This window comes from Corvus cornix, chromosome Z, assembly GCF_000738735.6.
Source record: "Corvus cornix cornix isolate S_Up_H32 chromosome Z, ASM73873v5, whole genome shotgun sequence".
In the NCBI taxonomy this organism is placed as follows: domain Eukaryota; kingdom Metazoa; phylum Chordata; class Aves; order Passeriformes; family Corvidae; genus Corvus; species Corvus cornix.
This window is the reverse complement of record NC_046357.1, coordinates 21,696,298-21,716,482: the sequence shown is the minus strand read 5'-3', so window position 1 is coordinate 21,716,482 and position 20,185 is coordinate 21,696,298. Positions and strand designations below refer to the sequence as shown.

General features: G+C 48.1%; 1 protein-coding gene across 4 annotated transcripts in view; it reads right to left on the bottom strand.

Annotated features, from left to right (window-relative positions):
* Positions 1 to 4,553: 4,553 nt before the first annotated feature.
* Positions 4,554 to 20,185, bottom strand: part of RNF165 (ring finger protein 165) — a 53,563-nt gene continuing 37,931 nt past the window's right edge. For 2 of the 4 annotated variants that reach the window (XM_039567172.1, XM_019292014.3), the window contains exons 2-9: positions 18,219 to 18,528; positions 16,152 to 16,277; positions 11,828 to 11,957; positions 10,722 to 10,826; positions 10,139 to 10,234; positions 9,806 to 9,889; positions 8,840 to 8,946; positions 4,554 to 7,700 (exon numbers count right to left, since the gene is read on the bottom strand). In XM_039567172.1, coding sequence (XP_039423106.1) covers positions 7,583 to 7,700; positions 8,840 to 8,946; positions 9,806 to 9,889; positions 10,139 to 10,234; positions 10,722 to 10,826; positions 11,828 to 11,957; positions 16,152 to 16,277; positions 18,219 to 18,528 — 1,076 coding nt within the window. In that variant the 3' untranslated portion in view covers positions 4,554 to 7,582. The remainder of the gene's footprint in view (positions 7,701 to 8,839; positions 8,947 to 9,805; positions 9,890 to 10,138; positions 10,235 to 10,721; positions 10,827 to 11,827; positions 11,958 to 16,151; positions 16,278 to 18,218; positions 18,529 to 20,185) is intronic. The other 2 variants (XM_039567173.1, XM_010409661.4) reach the window with 1 other exon arrangement.

The following is a 20,185-nucleotide window of genomic DNA, read 5'->3' as shown; positions in this document are numbered from 1 at the left end:
CCAGTCATCCCCTACTTGGTACAGGGTGGTGGAGAAGCTGGTATTAGAGCATCAGTTTAACCCCTGCCATCCCCCGGGCAAACCCACTGCACTGCTACGTACTTCCAAGGCCAGGTTAGATGGAGTTGGGAGCAACCTGTTCTAATGGAAGGTGTCCCTGCCCATGGCAGGGGGTGGGAACTGACCCTTTGAGGTCCCTTCCAGCCCAAACCATTCTGTGATCTGGTGATGATTCTGTGATTCCATGAAGATTTTATGATTCCAGCCCTGGGGAGCAGTGAGGCAGCTCCTGACCCACACACCATCCCTTCATGGGGCAAGGAGGAAAGAGAAATCCTTACCTTGCATATGAGATGTGCTCAGGACTGGGAGGAATCACATGTAGCAAGTGGCCAGAACCACGGATTGAGGCGCAGTTGAAGTGGGAATTAATATCTTCAGGCTGACCAAATCACTGTGTAGGTGGGAGATGGGTTTCTAGGTACCTGGGTTGTCATCAAATCACCTGCCATCCCTATACAGGCTTATTCAACACAAATATCCAGGCAAAGCTGGCCTGAAAAGGGCCAAGAGAGAGTTTGCTGATAGAGGCTCAGCATCTTCACTGCTCTCCGGGAAGGCAACCTTGGCAAAGCATGAAGGAACTCTGCCTTTTTCCACTGAAGACTTCAAACAAGCCCCTCGTTAGTGCAAAGCTCAGCTCCACCCTGGCTCTGGGGAATCCCTCTGTTCCTACCACTAATGCTACAGAAGTAATAAGGCAAGAGTGGAGTTTTTCCAACAGCTGGATTTGCATTAAGCTGCTAAATTCAACGCATTCTTGGCCAAGAGGAGATCTAGGGAGGAGAAAAGCCAAAATTTTCCTATTCCTGTGCCTTTTGCAGGGCTTACTCAATCTTTTCCTGCGGAGGCCAAGCATCCCAAAGCTGGTGTGTCAGGCAGATACAAAGCTCCTGCTCCCACCACCAACCTCTACCTTCTTTTCTTCCTTTTTCTTTCCTAATTGGTGGCATTTTAATGCACATTTCTTCATCCTAAAAACAATAGTGTAAATGAGAAGCGAGAGCAAAGCACAAGATTCGTACCACTCAGTGTGAGTCTTCAAAACCTGCCTGTCCCATTGCATTTGTGTTCTCCACCATTCTACAACTCTGATGAAGTGCTAAGTGTACTAAATGTAGGTTTACTAAAGCACTTGGGTGCTGCCAGTGAAAAGCATAAACAACGAATATTCAGCAGTGTTTCATGCTGAAGGACCAGTTGCTTCTTGCTGCAGGACACAGACAGAGAATTATTTGCAAATCTCTATTAAATTGTTGCTAAGCATTTTTGGTAGCATCATGCCTACATCAACCTTAGGCTCAAGAAGGGGGAATTACAGAGAGATGTGAAGTATAATACATTCTGTATGTAGAAAATATCTTAAAATCTTCCTTTTGTCTAGAGGTCCATTTTAAACCAGAAAAGAGCTAAAAAGGAAAAAAAAAAAAGAAGAAAAAAAAAACAAACAAGAAAAAATAAATTTATTAATGGGGTTGTACAGCTCTGAGCTACAACCTGTGGGCCAGCTGCAGATTTAGACACTACAAGACACAAATAAGGGCTGAGCTTCCCGGCCCTGGGCAGCTGCTGTGGGAGCAGATGCTGGCGGTGAATAAAGGTGTTGCATCTTGGTCCGCGCTGCTGTGCCGTGATGGGCACAGTCCCTCTCCCTCCCCTGGCGGCTCATTTGCTGCTCCAGTTCTGAAACAAATCCGATTGCCATCTGCAGCACCTCTCCCAGCGCCGCCACCCTTTCGAAGGACATCAGCAGGATCTCAGCGAGAAACTGAGATTTTCCCCAGCTGGACCAGTGGGCCACTTTTAACCTGTTTTCTTGTTTCTGAGTTTCTAAAAGCTTCCTGTAACAAGAGCTTTGTGTTGTGTGAACGCGGTTCATCCCTTATGCACCTTTTGATGGATGGTGGAGGAGCCGGCAATTCCCTTCAGCTACAGGAACCAAATCTCTGTGATCAGCAGCCACTTTTCTCCAAGGCTTATTTAGTCTAATCACAAAGTCAAAGCTGGGCACTGGTTTCAGCTTTTTCAGGAGGAGCAGCTTAATCAAGAGTGGGCAGTAGCAGAGACTGGCACCATTTGTTGTGAGAGAAAACAAAAGCACAGGAGGACCGACAGAACATACTTTGCAAGATGCAAAATTAGGTGTATGACCAATTGGATTCTCCAATGGGTAGCTAAAATGACTGAAAATACCCTCAAATGTACCTGTATTAGTTTGAAGGGTTTTTTTTCTTCCAATCAGTTTCCCCTTCCTTAGTTATTAAACTAGAGACCCACACAGAACGAAATTCTTCTCCACCAGGAGGATGGAGCACCTGTTGATAGCTCTTCAGGACTTGCTAGAGATACTCTACAGGCACCATGTAATGTGTTTAGACGAGAAATTTTTCTTTAATAGGCGGTTTTCTGAAACTCTAGAAAGCAGTTTTGGTACCTGATCACTGAACTGGTGCCAGGGGACATCAGGCACAGCGATGTGCCAGGTGTGGAGAGCCTCACCTCACCTCTGCTATGGGGCTCAGCCCCCAGCAGCCTCTGCAAACCAGATGGGCAGAGTATTTTATACCCCAGCAGTGGTTCTCCTGCACACCAAAGACACAAGCAGTGAAAGAAGAATTTATTCCAACCCAAAGAGACCAGAAATGAGCAGTAAATAAAGACCAAGTGATTGCCCTGCCAGGTGGCTTCTGTGTGGCACAGGTTTATAGTTAGCAATGCAGTTTGTTTTATTAGTTATAAATAAAGTACAAAAAATCCACCAAAAGTGAATCTAAGCATTTACACAATTTCTAATGTCTTTCCATTTCTTCAATGCACTATTGCTTTAATATTAATAATAAATATTTTTCTAGCTTTCTTCTATAAAATAGTCTATGTAGCAAAATGTTGCACAGCACAACAGAACAGCAGTAGGAATACAAAAATGTGGGTGATCCTTTCACCTGCCCGGGTCATTAAAGGAGAGGGGGTTTTGTTTGCTCGCTTCTTGTTTTGCTTATCCCTCTTACAGTGACTTTGGAGAGGATGACAACCAATCCCCCTGTCCCCACACAGCTCAAAATCACAGCTCCAGGCTACAGGGGAGGAATGTTACAGAGCAGCAAGGTGAAAAACACAGGTTTAAAACCCGGGGTAAGGCAAAGTCAACAAAGCAGCGCAGCACCCTGAAGGGACAGAGAGAAAAAAATTAAGGTACTGTGATTTTGTGCCTTTCTAACCCAACAGAGAATGTCATCCAAAGCCTTTTTGTGGGGAGGATGGCTACTGGCTGAGCACATGCATCAAACCCCACTTGTCTCTCTAGACAGCTGAGTGTCTGCACTGACCGAGTGTGATTATGGCTTAAAGCTTAAAATGTTATCAGAGATTCTCTAACCTTCTTGCAAAGCTGGAACACGTGATACTCAGGAGCCTTTGGGGAAAGGGCAATGCATTGCAAGAGCGGCGCAGCCATGGCAGGACAGGGATGCTTGGACATGTCTGTTTGGGGCTGACCCCCTTCTTGGGGACAGGAGGGCTCTGGGGCACGTCCCAGCTCTACACTGGATTAAAAAGCTCCAAACTGAGGGTCCCCCCTGTACAGGAGGGATGAAACCAACTGGGTGAGATCAGTGCTAAATGCTTCTGTGCCTTGCATGTCTCAGAGCTGGGTTATAGCCAGTGCTCATGGCAGGTGTTGCAAAGAGATGGCAAATGGATCCCGTGTCCATCCCAACCGCTCTCAGCTAGACAGGGTGTCACAGGATCACAGAATGGTTTGGGCTGGAAGGGACCTTAAAGCTCAACTCGTTCCACCCCCTACCATGGGCAGAGACACCTTCCACTAGCCCAGGCTGCTCCAAGCCTCATCCAATTTGGCCTTGGACATTTCCAGGGATGGGGCAGCCACAGCTTCTTTGGGCAACCTGTGCCAGAGCCCTCCTAGCCTTTGAGTAAAGAGGTCAACCCCTAAAAACTGCATTAAGTCCCTCATTTCTGTTGCCTCCAAGCTCAGGCTCACCCTATTGCCTCCTTTACCCCAGCTGGGCGTACACACAGAGGGTGAAAAGAGCCAAACCGAGCACTGATAGACGCCAAAAATTACACAAACCCACCACACCTGGGCTTCCTTCCTCCAATTTTGACACAATCTGCAGAGTCTTGCATTAAAGGCATGCATTGCCCCAAGCACAGCCTTGCAGCGGGGGCCTGCTAGGTGTTATTGCAGGGTCACCACAAGCAGCAGCAGCAGCAGCAGCAGCAGCAGCAGCAGCAGCAGCAGCAGCAGCATCACCAGAGGCATCAGGGACAGGGCAGTACCAAGAATCAACCAAAACATTTTGGTTTATGCAGAGCGTCGTTAATCGCCTTCAATGCGCAAGGACACAAGTGAAAGGATCACCAGAGTTTGATTATGAGTGCAAATAATGTTCATATATATGTGCTAAACACAGTCACTATATTGCAGTTTTCCACTATGTCACAGCATACAGAATCAAAGGTTTGCATTTTTATGGAATGTATCCAAGGTAACAGCACCACAGTAATACAGTTTGTAATCACACACCCTGATTTTTTTCTCTTTTTTTTGTTTTTTTTTGTTTGTTTGTTTTTGACAAGATAAGCATTACCCCCCACATCCCCTGTTTAATTTTTTTTAAGTACCGATGCATGCAAAGCATTCCATTCCCAGAAACAATGCAAAAATGAGGTAATAGGAGTAATAAAAAAAATTAGTAGTAATTTCTAAATAAATAAATTATAATTAAAAATGCAAAAAAACAACTATAAAAATAATTAAATAAGAACCCACAATATCTACAAGTTAGTCATAAATTATGATTGTTAAATATAAGGCATTTAAACTCACAAAACCCTGTAAACTATTGATGGTTTTTTTCTAGATTTCTTTTGTTGTTGTTGTTGTTGTTGTTGATGTTTGTTTCACTTTGTTTTTAAACTCATCCTAACTCGCAACCTACTTGTAAAAATTATTTAAATGCAAAGGAACCTGACACACCGATACAACTCCAGACACTGTAAATTCGCACGCACCTTGGGATCAGTCACTCACACGAGACCATGGGAGTTTGGTGCTTTTCTTCACCAAAGGTTTGTTGTTTTGTTTTTTTTTTTTTTAAGTTTGTTCGATTTTTTTTTTTTAAAAACTGTGCTTGTTTATTAGGCAAATAGTAACACTTTCTCATAGGCTTTAAAAGAAAACACGCGGTCCAGAAGCGTTCTTCGTTCCCTGCCCACCCAGCGAGGGTATCAATCCCCCTGTTACTCTCCCTGTTTCGCCCCTCCAGGTCACACCTGGACAGAGCAAACCTGCTCAGAGTGTGTTTTACCACCAAAGCCTTGCTTTGCTTGTCCACGTTGTTAGTATTATTAGTATTATCTGTAATGCTGCTTCAATGCTGGTGGACCCAGCCCTATAGGTATTCATGGGCCACTCCCTGACCCATGGACATCAGGGCTCGGACCACCACATCCCCCAAGAAGCCGTCACTTGTGCTGGGTGGCAAATGTGTCATAAAGTCATGGAATGGTTTGGGTTGGCAGGGACCTTAAAGCTCATCTTTTTCCAAACCCCCTACCATGGGCAGGGACACCTTTCACTAGACCAGGTCACTCCAATCCCATCCAACCTGGCCTTGGACGCTTCCAGGGTTCTCTGGGCAACCTGTGCCAGGGCCTCTCCACCCTCACAGCCAAGAATTTCTTATGTCTTCTCTATATGTCACCATTTGTCCCCCTCCACTCCTTCCCACCTGCATGAGCACACGAAGAGAGAGGCTCCTGCACCCTCACATGGGGCTTCCCTCCTTCTCTCCCTTCTCTCATTGGGAAGAAAAAAGAAATCTGTGTGGTGCCTCTGAGGCTGGTGTTTTCCAGTTACAGCTCATGTGAATCTTGCAGTTTCTCAGATGATAGTTTATGATTGAATCTACTGGGAGAGCATTTCTCTCCAGTGAAACAGATGCTCAGAGGAGCCAGAAATCATTCCCACCACACCAGCATTTTCAATAGGTTATGTTTCTAATTCCCCTGCTGCTCCTCTGCAGCTCTTTTCTCCCCTAGTATGAAAGAAAAAAAAAAAAGAAAAAAAAAGAAAACTACAGGTTTTGGTTGTGAATGTTGGTTTTCCCGAGGATTTTCCACCCGGTCCCTGCGGTTGGTGTGCTGAGGCCTTTTTTTTTCAGGAGGAGCATGGATCACAACAGCTCGCTCCTTTGGGTATTACCTCTTAATTCTGTTTTGAGTGTTAATGTGATTAAGTTTCATTTTGACAACCACTGATTACTCCGTGTGGACACGGCCTGAAACACTTACACAAGCCCACGTGGGCACGGGTGCGCATGCTTTGAGGCGGGTCACAGCCCAGCAGCAAGGCTCCCGAAAGTGGCAACCCCACCTCCACCCTGCCTTCCCCTCCCACACCCAAGGGCTCATGGTCTCGGCAGTGTCTTGTGAGCATCGAGTTTTCCTCCATCCCGTTATCAAGAGATGCTTTTGCAATGGGAGAGGGGTCGGCATTTTGCACCTCTCAGCACCTCTCTGGTTATTACACCCCAAAGAACAGCTGTAGGCGCAGGCTCCCATAACCATCATTTTGGAGCAGTGCTGGCAAAGCCAACCAGCCACACAGCTCACAGAAGAAAGCATCACGGACAATTGCAATCATGTAGACAGAACTTCCTTGGATTTTGATATGACAAGCTACTTTTTTAAGATACAGAAAGCAAAGAAACAGCATCTACTCAAATACTGTGCTGCTACAGAAAGTGTCCAGCACCAGCAGACAAGCAGGAACGAAGCTTTTCCCTATTGCTTCGTTCATTTTATCCCCAATCTTTATTTTTATTTTCATTAAGCTTCTCTAAATTTGCAACACACTGTAAATGCAAGGGAAAGAAGCACACGCGGCTGAGGCAAAGAGCGCAAACCCTTCTGACTGTAAACAGGATTTTGCTTTTTCTCCTCTTTCCCCCACCCCAAGGGGTGGGAAAGTTTGACGTCTTTTTTCTCCCTCTGCAATGTATTTATCAGGCACCAAAATAAGGAATCTATGAAAAAATATTTGGTGCAAATTAGGTAACAGCAACATGTCCACCACAAGATGAGTAGGGCATCAAACACAACATTTCTTAAGCTAACATGCTCCAGCTGCCATCCATAGAAATAGCTAAAGGACCCCTAACATGTTTCTACATATTTGAGAGGTATATATACAATCCCCATTAAAAGCAGGATTGACAGGCCGGACTACAACTAGTTCCTTCATGTTCAACACTAAAATCTTCTGCAGCACGGGGTCTCTGAGCTCCGGGAATGCCAGCTCCCTTTCACTGGGCCTGTATCCTGCGTATATGTGCAATATCTCCCTACTGCTAGATATTGTATCACCACCTCCACCTCCTCACTAACGTGCCTGCAGACTTCCCCTCTCAATCAAATGGCTCAGAAGGCAAAAAATTTCGCTGCAAGGGTTTATGGCCGTACGACCTGGTAAGGAAAATGGTGTGTCCAGCTAGTCTTTTCAACTGTCCGAGCCGAGCTGAGTTTCAATGTCCACCCTGCAGATCGGACACTTCTTGCTGGTGGCCAGCCACTGGTCCACGCACACTTGGTGAAAGAGATGCATACAGGGCAACCGCCTGCAGAGACAAAAATACCACTGTTAGGATGGAGGAGGCCCAAGGGACCAAGAAGAGTTGAAAAACAGCATCTGGGGCTGTTTTGAACGTGAGAAACACTGCTGTGGTGACACCATTGCTGCCAAGGTCCTGCAGCCTTTCCCAGCCATGCCAGCTCACACAGGGCAGTAGGCTGGAGATGGTGTCCTCCTTGCCTATCAAAAGCCCCCACACCACCCTGAATTGAGTTGTTCCAGTTATTAATTGTGCTGGCTGCTAATTTTTAACCTTTTAGGAGTGAGGTTATGCTCCAAAGCCCCTCAGTCCTTCACGGTTGTGTCACATTAGCAGTCGGGTGGCTCCAGACCATTCCTACATGGGTGTCCCCAGGCAACCTGGTCACTTTTCACCTGCATCACCTTTGCCATCATCACATATCAGCTTTGTGATACAGAGGAACCTTGAACCACAAGAACTCACAGCAAGAGGATCAGAGCTTTTATTGACAATTTAAGGGTGAGAATCAGACCTGGGTACTTCTCACCTGCAGTCCCTTCAGCCATGATAGTTCAGCCCCTTGCAAATTTCTTGTCCCCATCCTCTGCCACAAGTAGAGATTTGACCCAGTCAAGAGCCTGGGATGTCTGTTAGGGACAGCTGGGGTTCTGCTGGCTGGGGATTGTTCCCTGTGACCATGTGGGCAGAGTAATCTTACTTATTCTACAATAAAGCAGCTCTGTCTTGGACACAAGCCCAGCTCTCCTGGACCTCACACTCACACTGCATTTTATCATACTTTGGTCATCTGTCAGGCTCAGATGTTGATGACCCCAAGCTCCAGATGGTTGTCAGAGACCTGTCTGACCCACCCTTCTTTGACAATTTGACACCTGGCCAGCTGGCACAGCCTGGAAGCAGGTGATCCAAACCCAGGAAAAACTATAAAAACTTGGCCCCCTTGCTGCTGCAGGTCTTTTCCTGCCTACAGGCCATACCAATGTCCACCTACAAAGCATGCGGGTTCCCAGACCCTGCAACAGCCCAGATGAGTTTCTCAGGACAAGAACAGACACATCCCCAGCAGTGCACAGCAGCATTAATCCAAATAAACACAGCTCAGATGGCATCGAGAGGCAGAGGAGGGGATGAAAGGATCTTACCTGACGTCCTCTCCGTCTTCAAGCATGGACAGACAGATTGTGCATTTCTCGTCGGTATCTGACTCCTCGCCATCGTCTTGCTCAGCTTTGCCTTCCTGTGGTCTTCTCTGCAGCAAGGTTAAAGACATCATTTGGTTAGGCCTTTCCTTTCTAATGACCTCCCAAGCCTTGGTAGTTGCAGGAAGATAAATAATAAGATCTCCATCTATCAGCCACATCCTCCAGCTCAGAGAAGCCAGCCCAGCCAAAACAGCCAGCAAGATGAGTGTGCCACCAACATGCTGCTGGTTGGCACATCTCCTCCCGGGGCCAGTGGCAGAGAGGCTGGTGGCAGTGGCCCAAGGAGCAGCCTGTCCTCTGCTGCCCCAATACAGCCCCCCACCGCTTCCCTGCAGTGGGGATGGCCCCATGGTCTCCTTTGCTGGAGACTTCTCCTTGGGGAGACCCCAAAAGTCATGGGGCCACCACTGCCAGGAAGGACAACCACTGTGCCCCATGCCAGCTTGGCCACCGGGCCGGCCCCATGCTGCACCACAGGGCAGTGCTTAGCCTGTCAGCTCCCCCTTTTCCTCTTTCCCCACACATCCATTCCTATTCATATCATTTTCCTGGGTTCACTGGAGACGCGGTGAGAGACAAGTGCAGCAGGAGTTACCTCACATCCAACCTGGGCAATGCAACATCCCTACCCTCCAGCCGGGTAGTGACCAGCGCACAAAATTACTACCCAGACAAGCATCCTTCCCAATTTCTACTTAGCACAACCCAAAGATGTGCCACCCATTTCCTCATGGGCAGGAGGTCAGCTCCGACAGAGGAGACACCCCTTGTGAAGCAAGGGGAGGACGAGGTCCCCCAGGCCGCGGAGCCGCCGCCCTCAGGGCGGGCACGGGGCAGCGCCGCTTGCATGCAGAACGGGGCGGGTTTGCATGCACGAAGGCCCCTTGGTGGTGTGCACTTTCTTACCAGGTGCGGACAGGGGGGAAATTGCACCCGCTGAGTGGGAGAAGGTTGAGACCCTTTTGAAAATTTGGCCCGCAGCTTCCTAGCCTAGAAGTGAGAAACAGCCAGCTGAGCTACGCCACCGCTTCCGCCCCGGGAGCCCCGCAAGTTATTAAAGCACCACTGCTGGGTTTTACATTCCTCCCACGCCTCGGGGGATGTTTTGGTTGATGGTGCCAGTTTGCCAACCCTGAGGATTGTGACCCACCAAAGTCCTTCCTTCTGCCTGCTCCGTGCCCACGGCCCTTGGCCGACTGAGAGGGGCTGGCAGCTGTGCCGTGGTTTCGTGGCACTCACCTTCTTGTACTTGTGGGGGAAGGTGAATCTCTCGATGGTGTTCTGGACGGCGCCCCGGCTCACACTGCCCAGCCTGTCCTCCAGCTGCAGCAGCTCCTGTGGCACAGGAACATCAGGAAAGTGCCATCCCCACTGCTCCCAAGGCACCAGCTCCCACCACACAACCATACCTGCTGGCAATCGAGGCTCCCTCCTGTTCTCTCCTCAGTGGAAATGTCCATCAAACCCAAATCAGCCATGCTGTAATGATGGATCTGATCCCTGGCACTTGGGATAATAACTAAGAGCTCGAGGCAAAGAGCTGGATATCCAATATTTCACAAATTAGGGTGGAATTTGAGCTTCATCTGACAGTCTGGGAAACAAAACCCCACAGATCTGGAGCACTTTGTTCACAGACATGAAAGGAGCCAGAGCCCCTAGGAGTAAACCAGATTTTTTACCATACTCAATCCCATCACTTCCCAGTTATTACTAGAATTGCTGAAAGACTCACTGCAGCTGCCACGCCACAAAAAGTACCAGAGCTTGCACAGATTCACAGCGCTTAAAACATTAATAATTCCAGTCTCCAGATACGTACTTCATAGCTCTCCCGCACGGCAGACGTGTGCCTGCTTGGGTTCAGTCCCTGAAGAGCAAGCAGCTGAAGCTGAGGGTAAGGGTAATTTCTGATTTCATGAACAACCTGCAAGAAGTGAGGGAGGAAAATAAAGCCACCTGTACTTGCCCACAGGAAACCCTTGTGTACCCTGACATAAATCTAGTGCTTTAAAAATTCAAATTGAAAGAGCAGCTTGACACCTTCACCAATTTAAGCCTTTTGATAACAAAAAATGAGGTTTTATCAAATACATTTCCTATAATGAAAAGAACATGCACTTCCTCCAAATAAATTATCTGTTATAATAATTCCTGTATCATCCATAACATCGTGGTTCCAAACTCCCAACACGGATTAGATTACAACGAAATTTTATTTCATTTAAATGGGTGAATTTCTCTTCATCAAAGCTTTGATTGTTTTTTTCTTTAAGGCTTGCTGTAGTACACAGGTGTCAGAGTCTGACTATGGCACCAGGGAAAAGCACCCTCATGGGATTTCTGAGGATGTTTTAAGGATTAGCAGTACTTGGCATCAATTAGCTCCAAACAGCACCCTGCTAGGAGAAGGGGTAGAAAATTACCCCAGTCAGCCTGTTTTCTCATCAAACCCACCTCCACCTGTGCAAGAGGTCATGCAAAACCTTTACAGGTGGCATCAAAGCTGATGTAGAGAGCAACGACATGATGAGAGATGGTCCTTGGGGCTGACATCAGGGAAGGCTGTCACCCACTGCCAATCCTTCCACATACAAAAAGTCCTGGGAGATCACAGTTTCTTCCAATATTAATAAAATTATTAGTATTAACTCCTGAGTCTCTCACATCCTGCACATGTTTTGCAGACCAGTTTGTCAACATGGTGCTGCAAGCAATGGACCAAATCCTTCCAGAACAGCTGAGCTTTTCTTTTCTTTCTCTAATCCAGTGCAGTGATGCAACATTATCCTTTCAGACACTCCCTCCCACGGCCGGAGATAAGTGGGATTTGCAGAAGACAGGTGATAGAAAGATAGCAGCCTTTATTTTGACTGCCTTCTGGCAGACAATGCATAAAACATTTCTCAGTAAAAACGTTTCACTTACCATCTGCGTTGAGGATGTGCTTCTGGGGAAATGGTGCATCCGAGGCGTAGCCAAGTAATGCTGATAGGGCTGGGGCACCGGCCGGACCTGGAACTGGGCGTGAGTCAGCCCCGCGTCAACGCTGAGGTCCCTGTGGGCACCAGGAGGAAGACGTGGCTCTGAGTGCATGGTTGTATTCAAGGACTGCAGCAAACCAGAGCATGCTCACAGGGCAACCTCCTTGGTGAGGTCTGGGCTGCTCTGGGCTCCTCAGCCTGGGGAGATGTCACTGCTTGGAAAGGAGTTTCCTCCGGTTTGGGGAATCACCCACCAGGCCACCACGGAGGAGTGAGGGGTTGTTTCTATGCCAGATAGCATTTGAGTTATTTGGGGTCAAGAGTTGTGCAGATGCACCCTGCTAATTTCAGAGCAAGAGCATTTTGGTGGCTCAAAATGATACCCAGGCTCAGCAACCCAGTCTGGTCAGACCAGGACCTTCCTGTGCTGCCAGCACTGCAATCTATTACAGTTTGCCTTGCATATTTTGCAGGAATACAAGTAATTACTCAAGGGACTCAACAATGAACCATTCTTGTAGTTTTTAGAAGCTAGATGGGCACTGTCTGTGGGCTTTTTTGATGTGCCTGTGTTCTCCTTGGAGGTCTCCCAGCAGAGATCATAGTAGGACTTGGGGAGTGAAAGGACACTGTGCCTTGCCTGAATCCAGCCTCAGGGTAGTGAGGGTGTGAGGTGTGAGGGTGGGGAGGCCCTGGCACAGGGTGCCCAGAGCAGCTGTGGCTGCCCCTGGATCCCTGGCAGTGTCCAAGGCCAGGTTGCACAGGGCTTGGAGCACCCTGGTCTACTGGAAGATGTCCCTGCCCATGACAGGGGTTGGAGCAAGATGACGTTTGAGGTCCTGTCCAACCCAAACCACTCTGGAATTCTACCATCCTATGAACTCCAGAACTGTGATTTGTGCAAAAAACATAAAGGTTTTATGAGGTTGCTGTAGGAAAGTGTGTCACACAACTAGCAGGCCGACACCAATGGGGCAGGACATCCCTGATGGCCCTGCTTGCCTGAACACAGCCTGGCCCAGGCCAGCAAAGTTGGAGCTCAGCTTGGTGAATTTGGGCACTTTTATCCTCCAGTAAAATAACCCAGCTCAATCCCAGGACTTGTCATGACCAGCGTCATGGCTCTGCTCAATCCAATACACAGACATAAACTATAACCCCACCACCACCACACCATGTGTAGGGAGTGGGCCTAATGCAGCATTTCCACCTATAATCCAATTAGCTGATCCCTATTCTTTCCAGCCTAAGAGTCACTCCGCAAACAAGTGCTTTGAACATCATTCGCTTTATCATCACTACAAAATCCGGTGCTCTAATAACAATTGTCTTCACATTTGCCAGAACAAAGCTAATTAGAGCACAAGGGTGGCTTCCCGTTTCAGCCTCCAACTTCTCCTCCCCTGCATGGAGGACAGCAGCAGTGCATACCATGGCTTGTTAGGAGCAGCCCAGATGTGTCCTCCAGCAGCTGTGAAACTGCTTTCACCCACCAGAAGATGGGGACATGAGGGGACAGTAGATGCAGAAATCCTTCATCCAGAACAGCCTGTGCACCAGGCAGCACCACCAGTGCTCTAGAACTCCCTAACACCCGCACTAACCTGAATGAGATGATCCTTGTGGGTCCCCTCCGACTCAGGATATTCTGTGCTTCTATGGTTCTAAACAGAGGTCAAGAGAGGGACTACCTTTGCTTGCCCTGTGCTAGCCACGTGCTAGACAGACAAAACTGGGCAGAGGACAAAACACAGCACGGAAATGGCAAGAGCACAACCAGGGTGAGAACCCACAAGTCTGGGCACTCTCCAGCTCCTGTGTCCCAATTTTGGATATTTAACCAATTGCTTAAGATCGTTCCCAGGTTGATGGAGGGCTCAATTGGAAATCAGGAGGCTTTGGGTCCATTCCCAGCCCCGCCACTTTCTTGATGCATGACCTTGATCCACTTCCTCTCTGCCTTCCCATATTCCCTGTCTATAAAATAGATGTGGTAATTCATGGAGTGCTTTGGGATCAAGGACTGAAGAGATCTCTCAAAGGCAAATGGCCATTCTTAAATTGCACAAGCAATTGCAATAACAGGACTGCTGAGCTGTTTGTGCATCTAGAGCCTTAAGATCAGATGTTGAGGTTCCTGAAGTGATGCTGTGGGTCTACAGATGTGTCCAAAGCAGAATACAGCATGGAACAGTGTAGTCCCAGGGTTTGGGGCTGAATGAGCAGAGAATACTTGTTGAAGGAGAACAGAACTAACTATTACTTTCTAGTCCATGCTACATGAATGACCTCACCTGCATCTTAAAGCTCAGATGGGAGGTTCAAGAGCTGTGATGCTTGTGGTAAATGGGCTGCCAACAGCCAAGGAGTGAAGGGTAAGACTCCATATAACAGGCTGGATGGTCATCACTACACATGTGTGCAGAAGATGATTTAAGGAACTAAATGGGAGTTTATTTACTTCACCAAAAAACTTTAACTGGGGTTGGGCTGTCTGAGATGACTGATCTTTCCTCAGACTTTTCTTCCATCCCCACTTCCACTTCCTGTGGCAGTGCCCACCACCTACAGCCTCCGAGGAAACGCTGCTGCTGCTCATCCAGGGGTAACACGTTAGAAGGCAGTTTCTATATTTGTCACTGGGCAAAACTGTTCGTGTGCCCCAAGGGAAAGTGAGTCACCCAAACATATGCCCACCATGTATGATTTCTGTCACCCCCACTCCTCGGGTTTTATAAGGCTATGGAGCAACAGAGGGGAGAAAAGGAGGGAGGAGGAGGGCATTTAGTGATGCTTTATCAGATACTTCTAATGATTATAATTAAGCACTCTGAGCTGAAAGAGAGGCAGAAAGAATCGCTCTATCCAGATGGTACATGAACTGCTTTGCAAACCAGTATGAACAATGTCACCCCGACCACATTCAGCCCACAGGAGTGCCAGTAATGGGAACACCTGAGAAGAAAATTGCAGAAGGATGTGGTCATATTTTAGATTGTGTATTGTGCGCTGGAGGGGGAAAAAAACAACAACCCTGGGTTAAAAGGACTTTTCATTTGCAGAGTGAAGTGCTCAGATGTTAGGAAATGCCATCATTAAGATTTCCATTTTATTTCGGTCCCCTTGTGCAAATACATTGCGATTGTCTCTAATTACAAGTTCGCATGCTATTTTCTCCATTCAGTGCACAGAATGGACTTCGCTCAGCTTACAAGCAGCTACTCAGAAGTATGTTTTTATTTTCTCATTCTTTCAACCAGGTTACCATACTTTATTAACTGTTCAAGAGCTCTCAGCCTGCTCTGAAAATGAAATTAACAATTCCCTGCAAAGCTTTTCCAGGGTAGTGAACACTACAGTTGGAGGATGGTGAAGAAATCTCCATTCACACCACCCTACATTGCAGGGTAGCATGGTTCTCCCTAATTTGGACCACAGAAAACATTATTGCCACTGGGTTTTGAGTGCTTGAAGGACAGCAGAAGGTCTAGTTCAGGCAGACAATGGTCTACCAGGAAAAAACCCTGTCTGTGCCCTGCAGCATGAAGAGCCCTTGGGAGAATTCATGCTTGGCTTCACTCTAAAGCTGTTGGTGAAAAGTTATGAGCAACAACTATGAAGTGTGCCTAAAGAGGAGCAGTGGAGCTGGGGAAGGGTCTGGAGCACAAGTCTGATGGGGAGCAGATGAGGGAGCTGGGAAAGGGGCTTAGCCTGGAAAAAAGGAGGCTCAGGGGGACCTTCTGGCTCTGCACAACTCCCTGACAGGAGGGGGCAGGGCTCTGCTCCCAGGGTAGAAGGGACAGAACAAGAGGGAATGGCCTCAAGTTGTGCGAGGGGAAGTTTAGATTGAATATTAGGGAAAATTGCTTCATCCAAGGAGCTGTCCAGCAGCCCTGGCACAGCTGCCCAGGGCAGTGTTGGGGTCCCCATCCCTGGCACGATTTAAAAACCATGTGGATGTGGCACTTGAGGACATGGGCTAGTGGTGGCCTTGGCTGTGCTGGGGAATGGTTGGACTCAATGGTCTTAGAGGGCTTTTCCAACATGAATGATTCAATGATTCTATTTATATAGGAGGCTTTCACACTCTCACAGCCCTCTCAGAGATGAGTTTTCCCTCTGCACACTCCCCACACTGTAACTGCTGAGCTGACTCATTACCTTTCATCAAAGCCCTGATCCCTGATGGCATTTTTACAACACCTGCAGCCTTCACAGGAGTTTTTAAACACTTCATTGGATGCAGCAGTGAAATAGGGATCACTTACCAGTCTGTGCCCTCTGCCAAATACCTGGGCTGGGGCCCCATGGGCTGTGGAGTCTGGAGTTGGTGGCTGAAGTCGAAGCTGGGGTGTAGGCGGTGAGGCTGGACAGACATGCGCTCTTGGGCCCGCCTGTGGGAAAGAGAGCAGCAACAGGGTCAGACAGGGGTGGGCACTGGAATTTCTGTCAAGAACCCATGGGAAAACCCCAGTGGCTGGGCTTGTGAATAAGTGTCCAAAGCTAAACACTCCAGGCAGGTGTCAGGGATGATGGGAAGAGGAACCCAGGGCTGTCATTCCCTCGTGGTCATCACATAGCAATCCATTCTCACGCCCTGTGGCACCCAAATATGCTCAGTTTGCAGGAGATGTTATTTGCTGGCAACATGGAGAGAAAAAGAAGAAACCAAACAACTTCTCAGCAGCTTCATGCAGTTTGCACTATTTTCTTTTTTGCCACAGTCAGCCCCATAAAAAACACACAAGATAAAATGTGCCCCTGCTTCAGCCGTTATCCATCATCATAAAGAAGCTGCAGGTTGTCTTCTCTCCCATGCAGTCCATAAACTCCTGGGGAACCTCATTCACAACCAGATTACTCAGGAGTGACTGAAAGCAGGATTTACTCTCACTGGCCTTTGCCAACATTTCTTTGGATGATGGACAGGCCAGGCTGGGTTCCAGCTCCTTCTCCCTCTGCTCTGCTCCCACTGCAGGCAGGAGAAAATACAGCAAGATTTTTCTAGGGATTTGAGTCTCATGATTATTGCTTATTTGAACTGCTCAGGGGAAGAGCATGTGCTGCTTGATCAGTGTCCACATTTGGCAAGAGACAAGGTGGATGCACAAGCAGGCTCTGCATTACAGACAGACTCATACCCTTTGCTTCCCGATGAGTTACCACTTACCAGTGGAGGCATCACAAAGCAAATCTTCAGGAAAAAAGTAGGGCAAATGGAGCAGGCAACTGCTAAGTAAATAACTTTTCATGCAGCCACAGTTCAGAGGTTTCACTTTCAAAGGCATAACCCATATTCCCATTACTGGGACCTTCTGCCCCACACCTTTAAGGGTCCAGACATCCTCCTCCATTGCAGCTGTGCTTTCAGAGACAAGCACTGGCAAGAGGTTCCTGCCTTCTTCCACACCACAGCCCACTTCCAAATACAATACTGACAGCATTTACCAAAGCAGATCCTGTGTGGAGTTGTGCTCTGTGCTTTTATTTGAATTCAGCTTATGACTAAGAGATAAACACTTGTATCATCAGTTCCTCAGCCTTGAACATACTTGCTACCCAATTATTAGCTAATCATTAAATCCACCTAAAATCCAGCTTATGCACAGCAAAACAATGATGAGAAGAACACACAATTTTCAGACAGAGAGGGCATGGAATGAAAGGGTTTCCTATCCGTAGCATTCTTTCCAAATGAAGCATCATTGCAAAGTCTCATCCTCTGATTCTTGATCCATGGGTACAACCCACAAATAGCTTCCATATGTTTCCAAAAAAAAATCACTCCTCTCTCAAGAAACACAATCAAGACAAGGCCAGGCATCCATTTCCATCTCTGCTGAGTTACAGTAATTCTCTCTGCACTGTCAGCTCGGTGTGGATTTAGGATGCTTTCTGTGACAGAGTGTGCTGCAGGTCAGTGGCATCATTCCCTCACAGAGATGGAAAGCCTACCTAGACCCTGAGCAGCAAGACCTCCGTGTGTATAACCTGATGAGACAAGTGGACAGTCTCTTGCATGGCTTGGAACAGCAGCTACGAGGATGTAGCTCATGCACGCAGAGACAGGACAGGACCCCTGTAACACCATCATGATCCTCCTCGGACTGCCAATAATGGAGCACGCTAGAAGAACACCATAGGGATCCCCACAGGATTGGCACACCTTCAGGTGCAGCCTGCCCTGCAGCCTCCCTTCTGGCAGACACATTCTCAGTGCACACAGGCGAGCTCGAGAAGAAAACCCAACACTGCCAGCACTGCTGGGGTTTCACAGGCCGTGTGAGGTTGACGCAGCTCCTCCACATCCTTTGGTGAGAGCGGGATCCCCTTACCTGGGATGGGGCATGAGCCGGCGGTGCTGCGCCTCGAGGAGCTGCTGCTGGAGGAGGTATTGCTGGTGTAGCGCCTGAGGTAGGAAGGAGGGCCCGGCGACGTCCTGGAAGGGCAGGGCTGGCACCGGCGCCAGGGGCTGGTGCAGGGGGCCGCTGTGCTGGTGCGCGGGGGCCATGTGGGGAGCCAGCCCCGGCTGCGGCTGCACCGCGTGAGGCAGGGCGAAGTCGGCGGAGAGCGGGGGCTGGGGACCCAGGTGGAAATGCCGGCAAGAGGTAGCATGGGCATGCTGAGACCTTTGAAAGGGAGCACCTGGAAGAGAAGAGCACAGCGGTCACGGGGGCCGGCGGCGGCCAGGGCAGACCAGCCCCATGCTCGCCCACCCATGGCAAGGGTTGGGCAAATGGCTCTTACTCTCCACTTCCAGAAGGTTCATAAAAAAACACCAATAAAAGAGAACAAGCCAGTTAAAGTTGATTACAAGAAAAAATGCTGATTTTGACTAATGGTATTTCTCCTCCAAGAAACATTGGAGCCAAAACATAGATTTGGGTTCAAAGTCTCTTTTTGGCTCCAAGTTGAAGTGTGTAGTGATGAAAACTGCTTTGAGCTTGTTTTGGCTCTCCTGTCTTAAACAGAAAAAGAACAAAAGCCTTAATAGAGCCCGTGGAGGTAGAACAAGGAGCGATGGTTTTAAACTAGAAGAGAGGAAATTCAGACTAGATAGAAGGAAGACATTTTTGTGCTGAGGGCGGTGAGACCCTGGCACAGATTGCCCAGAAAAGCTGTGGATGCCCCATCTTGGAAGTGTTTGAGGCCAGCTTGGATGAAGTTTGGAGCAACCTTGTCTAGTGAGAGATGTCCCTGCCCATGGCAGTGGAGTTGGACTAGATGACCTTTAGAGGTCCTTTCCAACCCAAACCATTTTATGATATACACTCAACACTTAAGGAAATATCCAGAAAACAAATCCTGTTTTCTAAAATATTTGGGGTTTGGATATTATCTCACTGAAGTTTTGAATGTTTTCCCTGAATTGCAGACTTTCCCTGCAAGTCATTTCTTTGCCTCTCTAAAAATGTCTCATAGGCAAGGAAATAATCTTTAATAATCTCTAAAAAATTGCCTCACACTGACTTCAGGATGTGAATGAGACAACTTCCACCTCTGAGAGCAGGGATGAAGGCCCTGTGTGATTGCTGAGATCCTGCGACAGCCTGTCCTCATGAGCGGCATGCCGGGAGAGAGCAGCTGCTGGAAACACAACACGGACTGCTATGAGACCAGTCCTGAAGCTGATGGGAATGAGGAAGAAATGAGGTGTGAAACATATCCATAGTGGAGGCATTTTGCAAAACATGTGGCACTGGCTTACACCTTGCTCAAGATCCTTGCTTGGACGGGCCCTTGGCCCAATCCAGCGTGTTAATTCCTACATTCCTGGAGCATTTACAGGAATCGCCCAAAACTTCTGGCTCTTAAACTAGGGAAAGAGTCAACTCAGAGATGAAGGATGAGACTTGAGTGAGGCTATTAGGGATGCCTCTTTGCTGATGATCAGCCCCAGGATGGAACACCTCCCCTTTTACAGTGTTTTGAACACCCCATCTTCCTCTTTCTGTTTTAATCTTTGTGAATGGTACAAAATATCCTAGAACAACAGCACCAAGAGACACTACATCATCCCAAAGCACAAGCACATACATCATGCCTTCTTCACCAGACCCCTTCTGCTCACATCTCCCTGCCAGGCAGGGCCAGTCCATCACAGCAGCTCAGGGAGTCCCAAGTGCTCTCTGGTCATGTCCATATGGAAACAGGAGAGGCTCACAGCAAGCCAGATGCCAGCAGGAGAAACAACAGGAGAGGGGCTATCAGAAATGGATGGTTTGCAAAGCTGTGCATAATTACACACAGCATCTCTTAAATACAAACTAATCCTCCACAGTGCCCGTCTGACAGAGAGCAG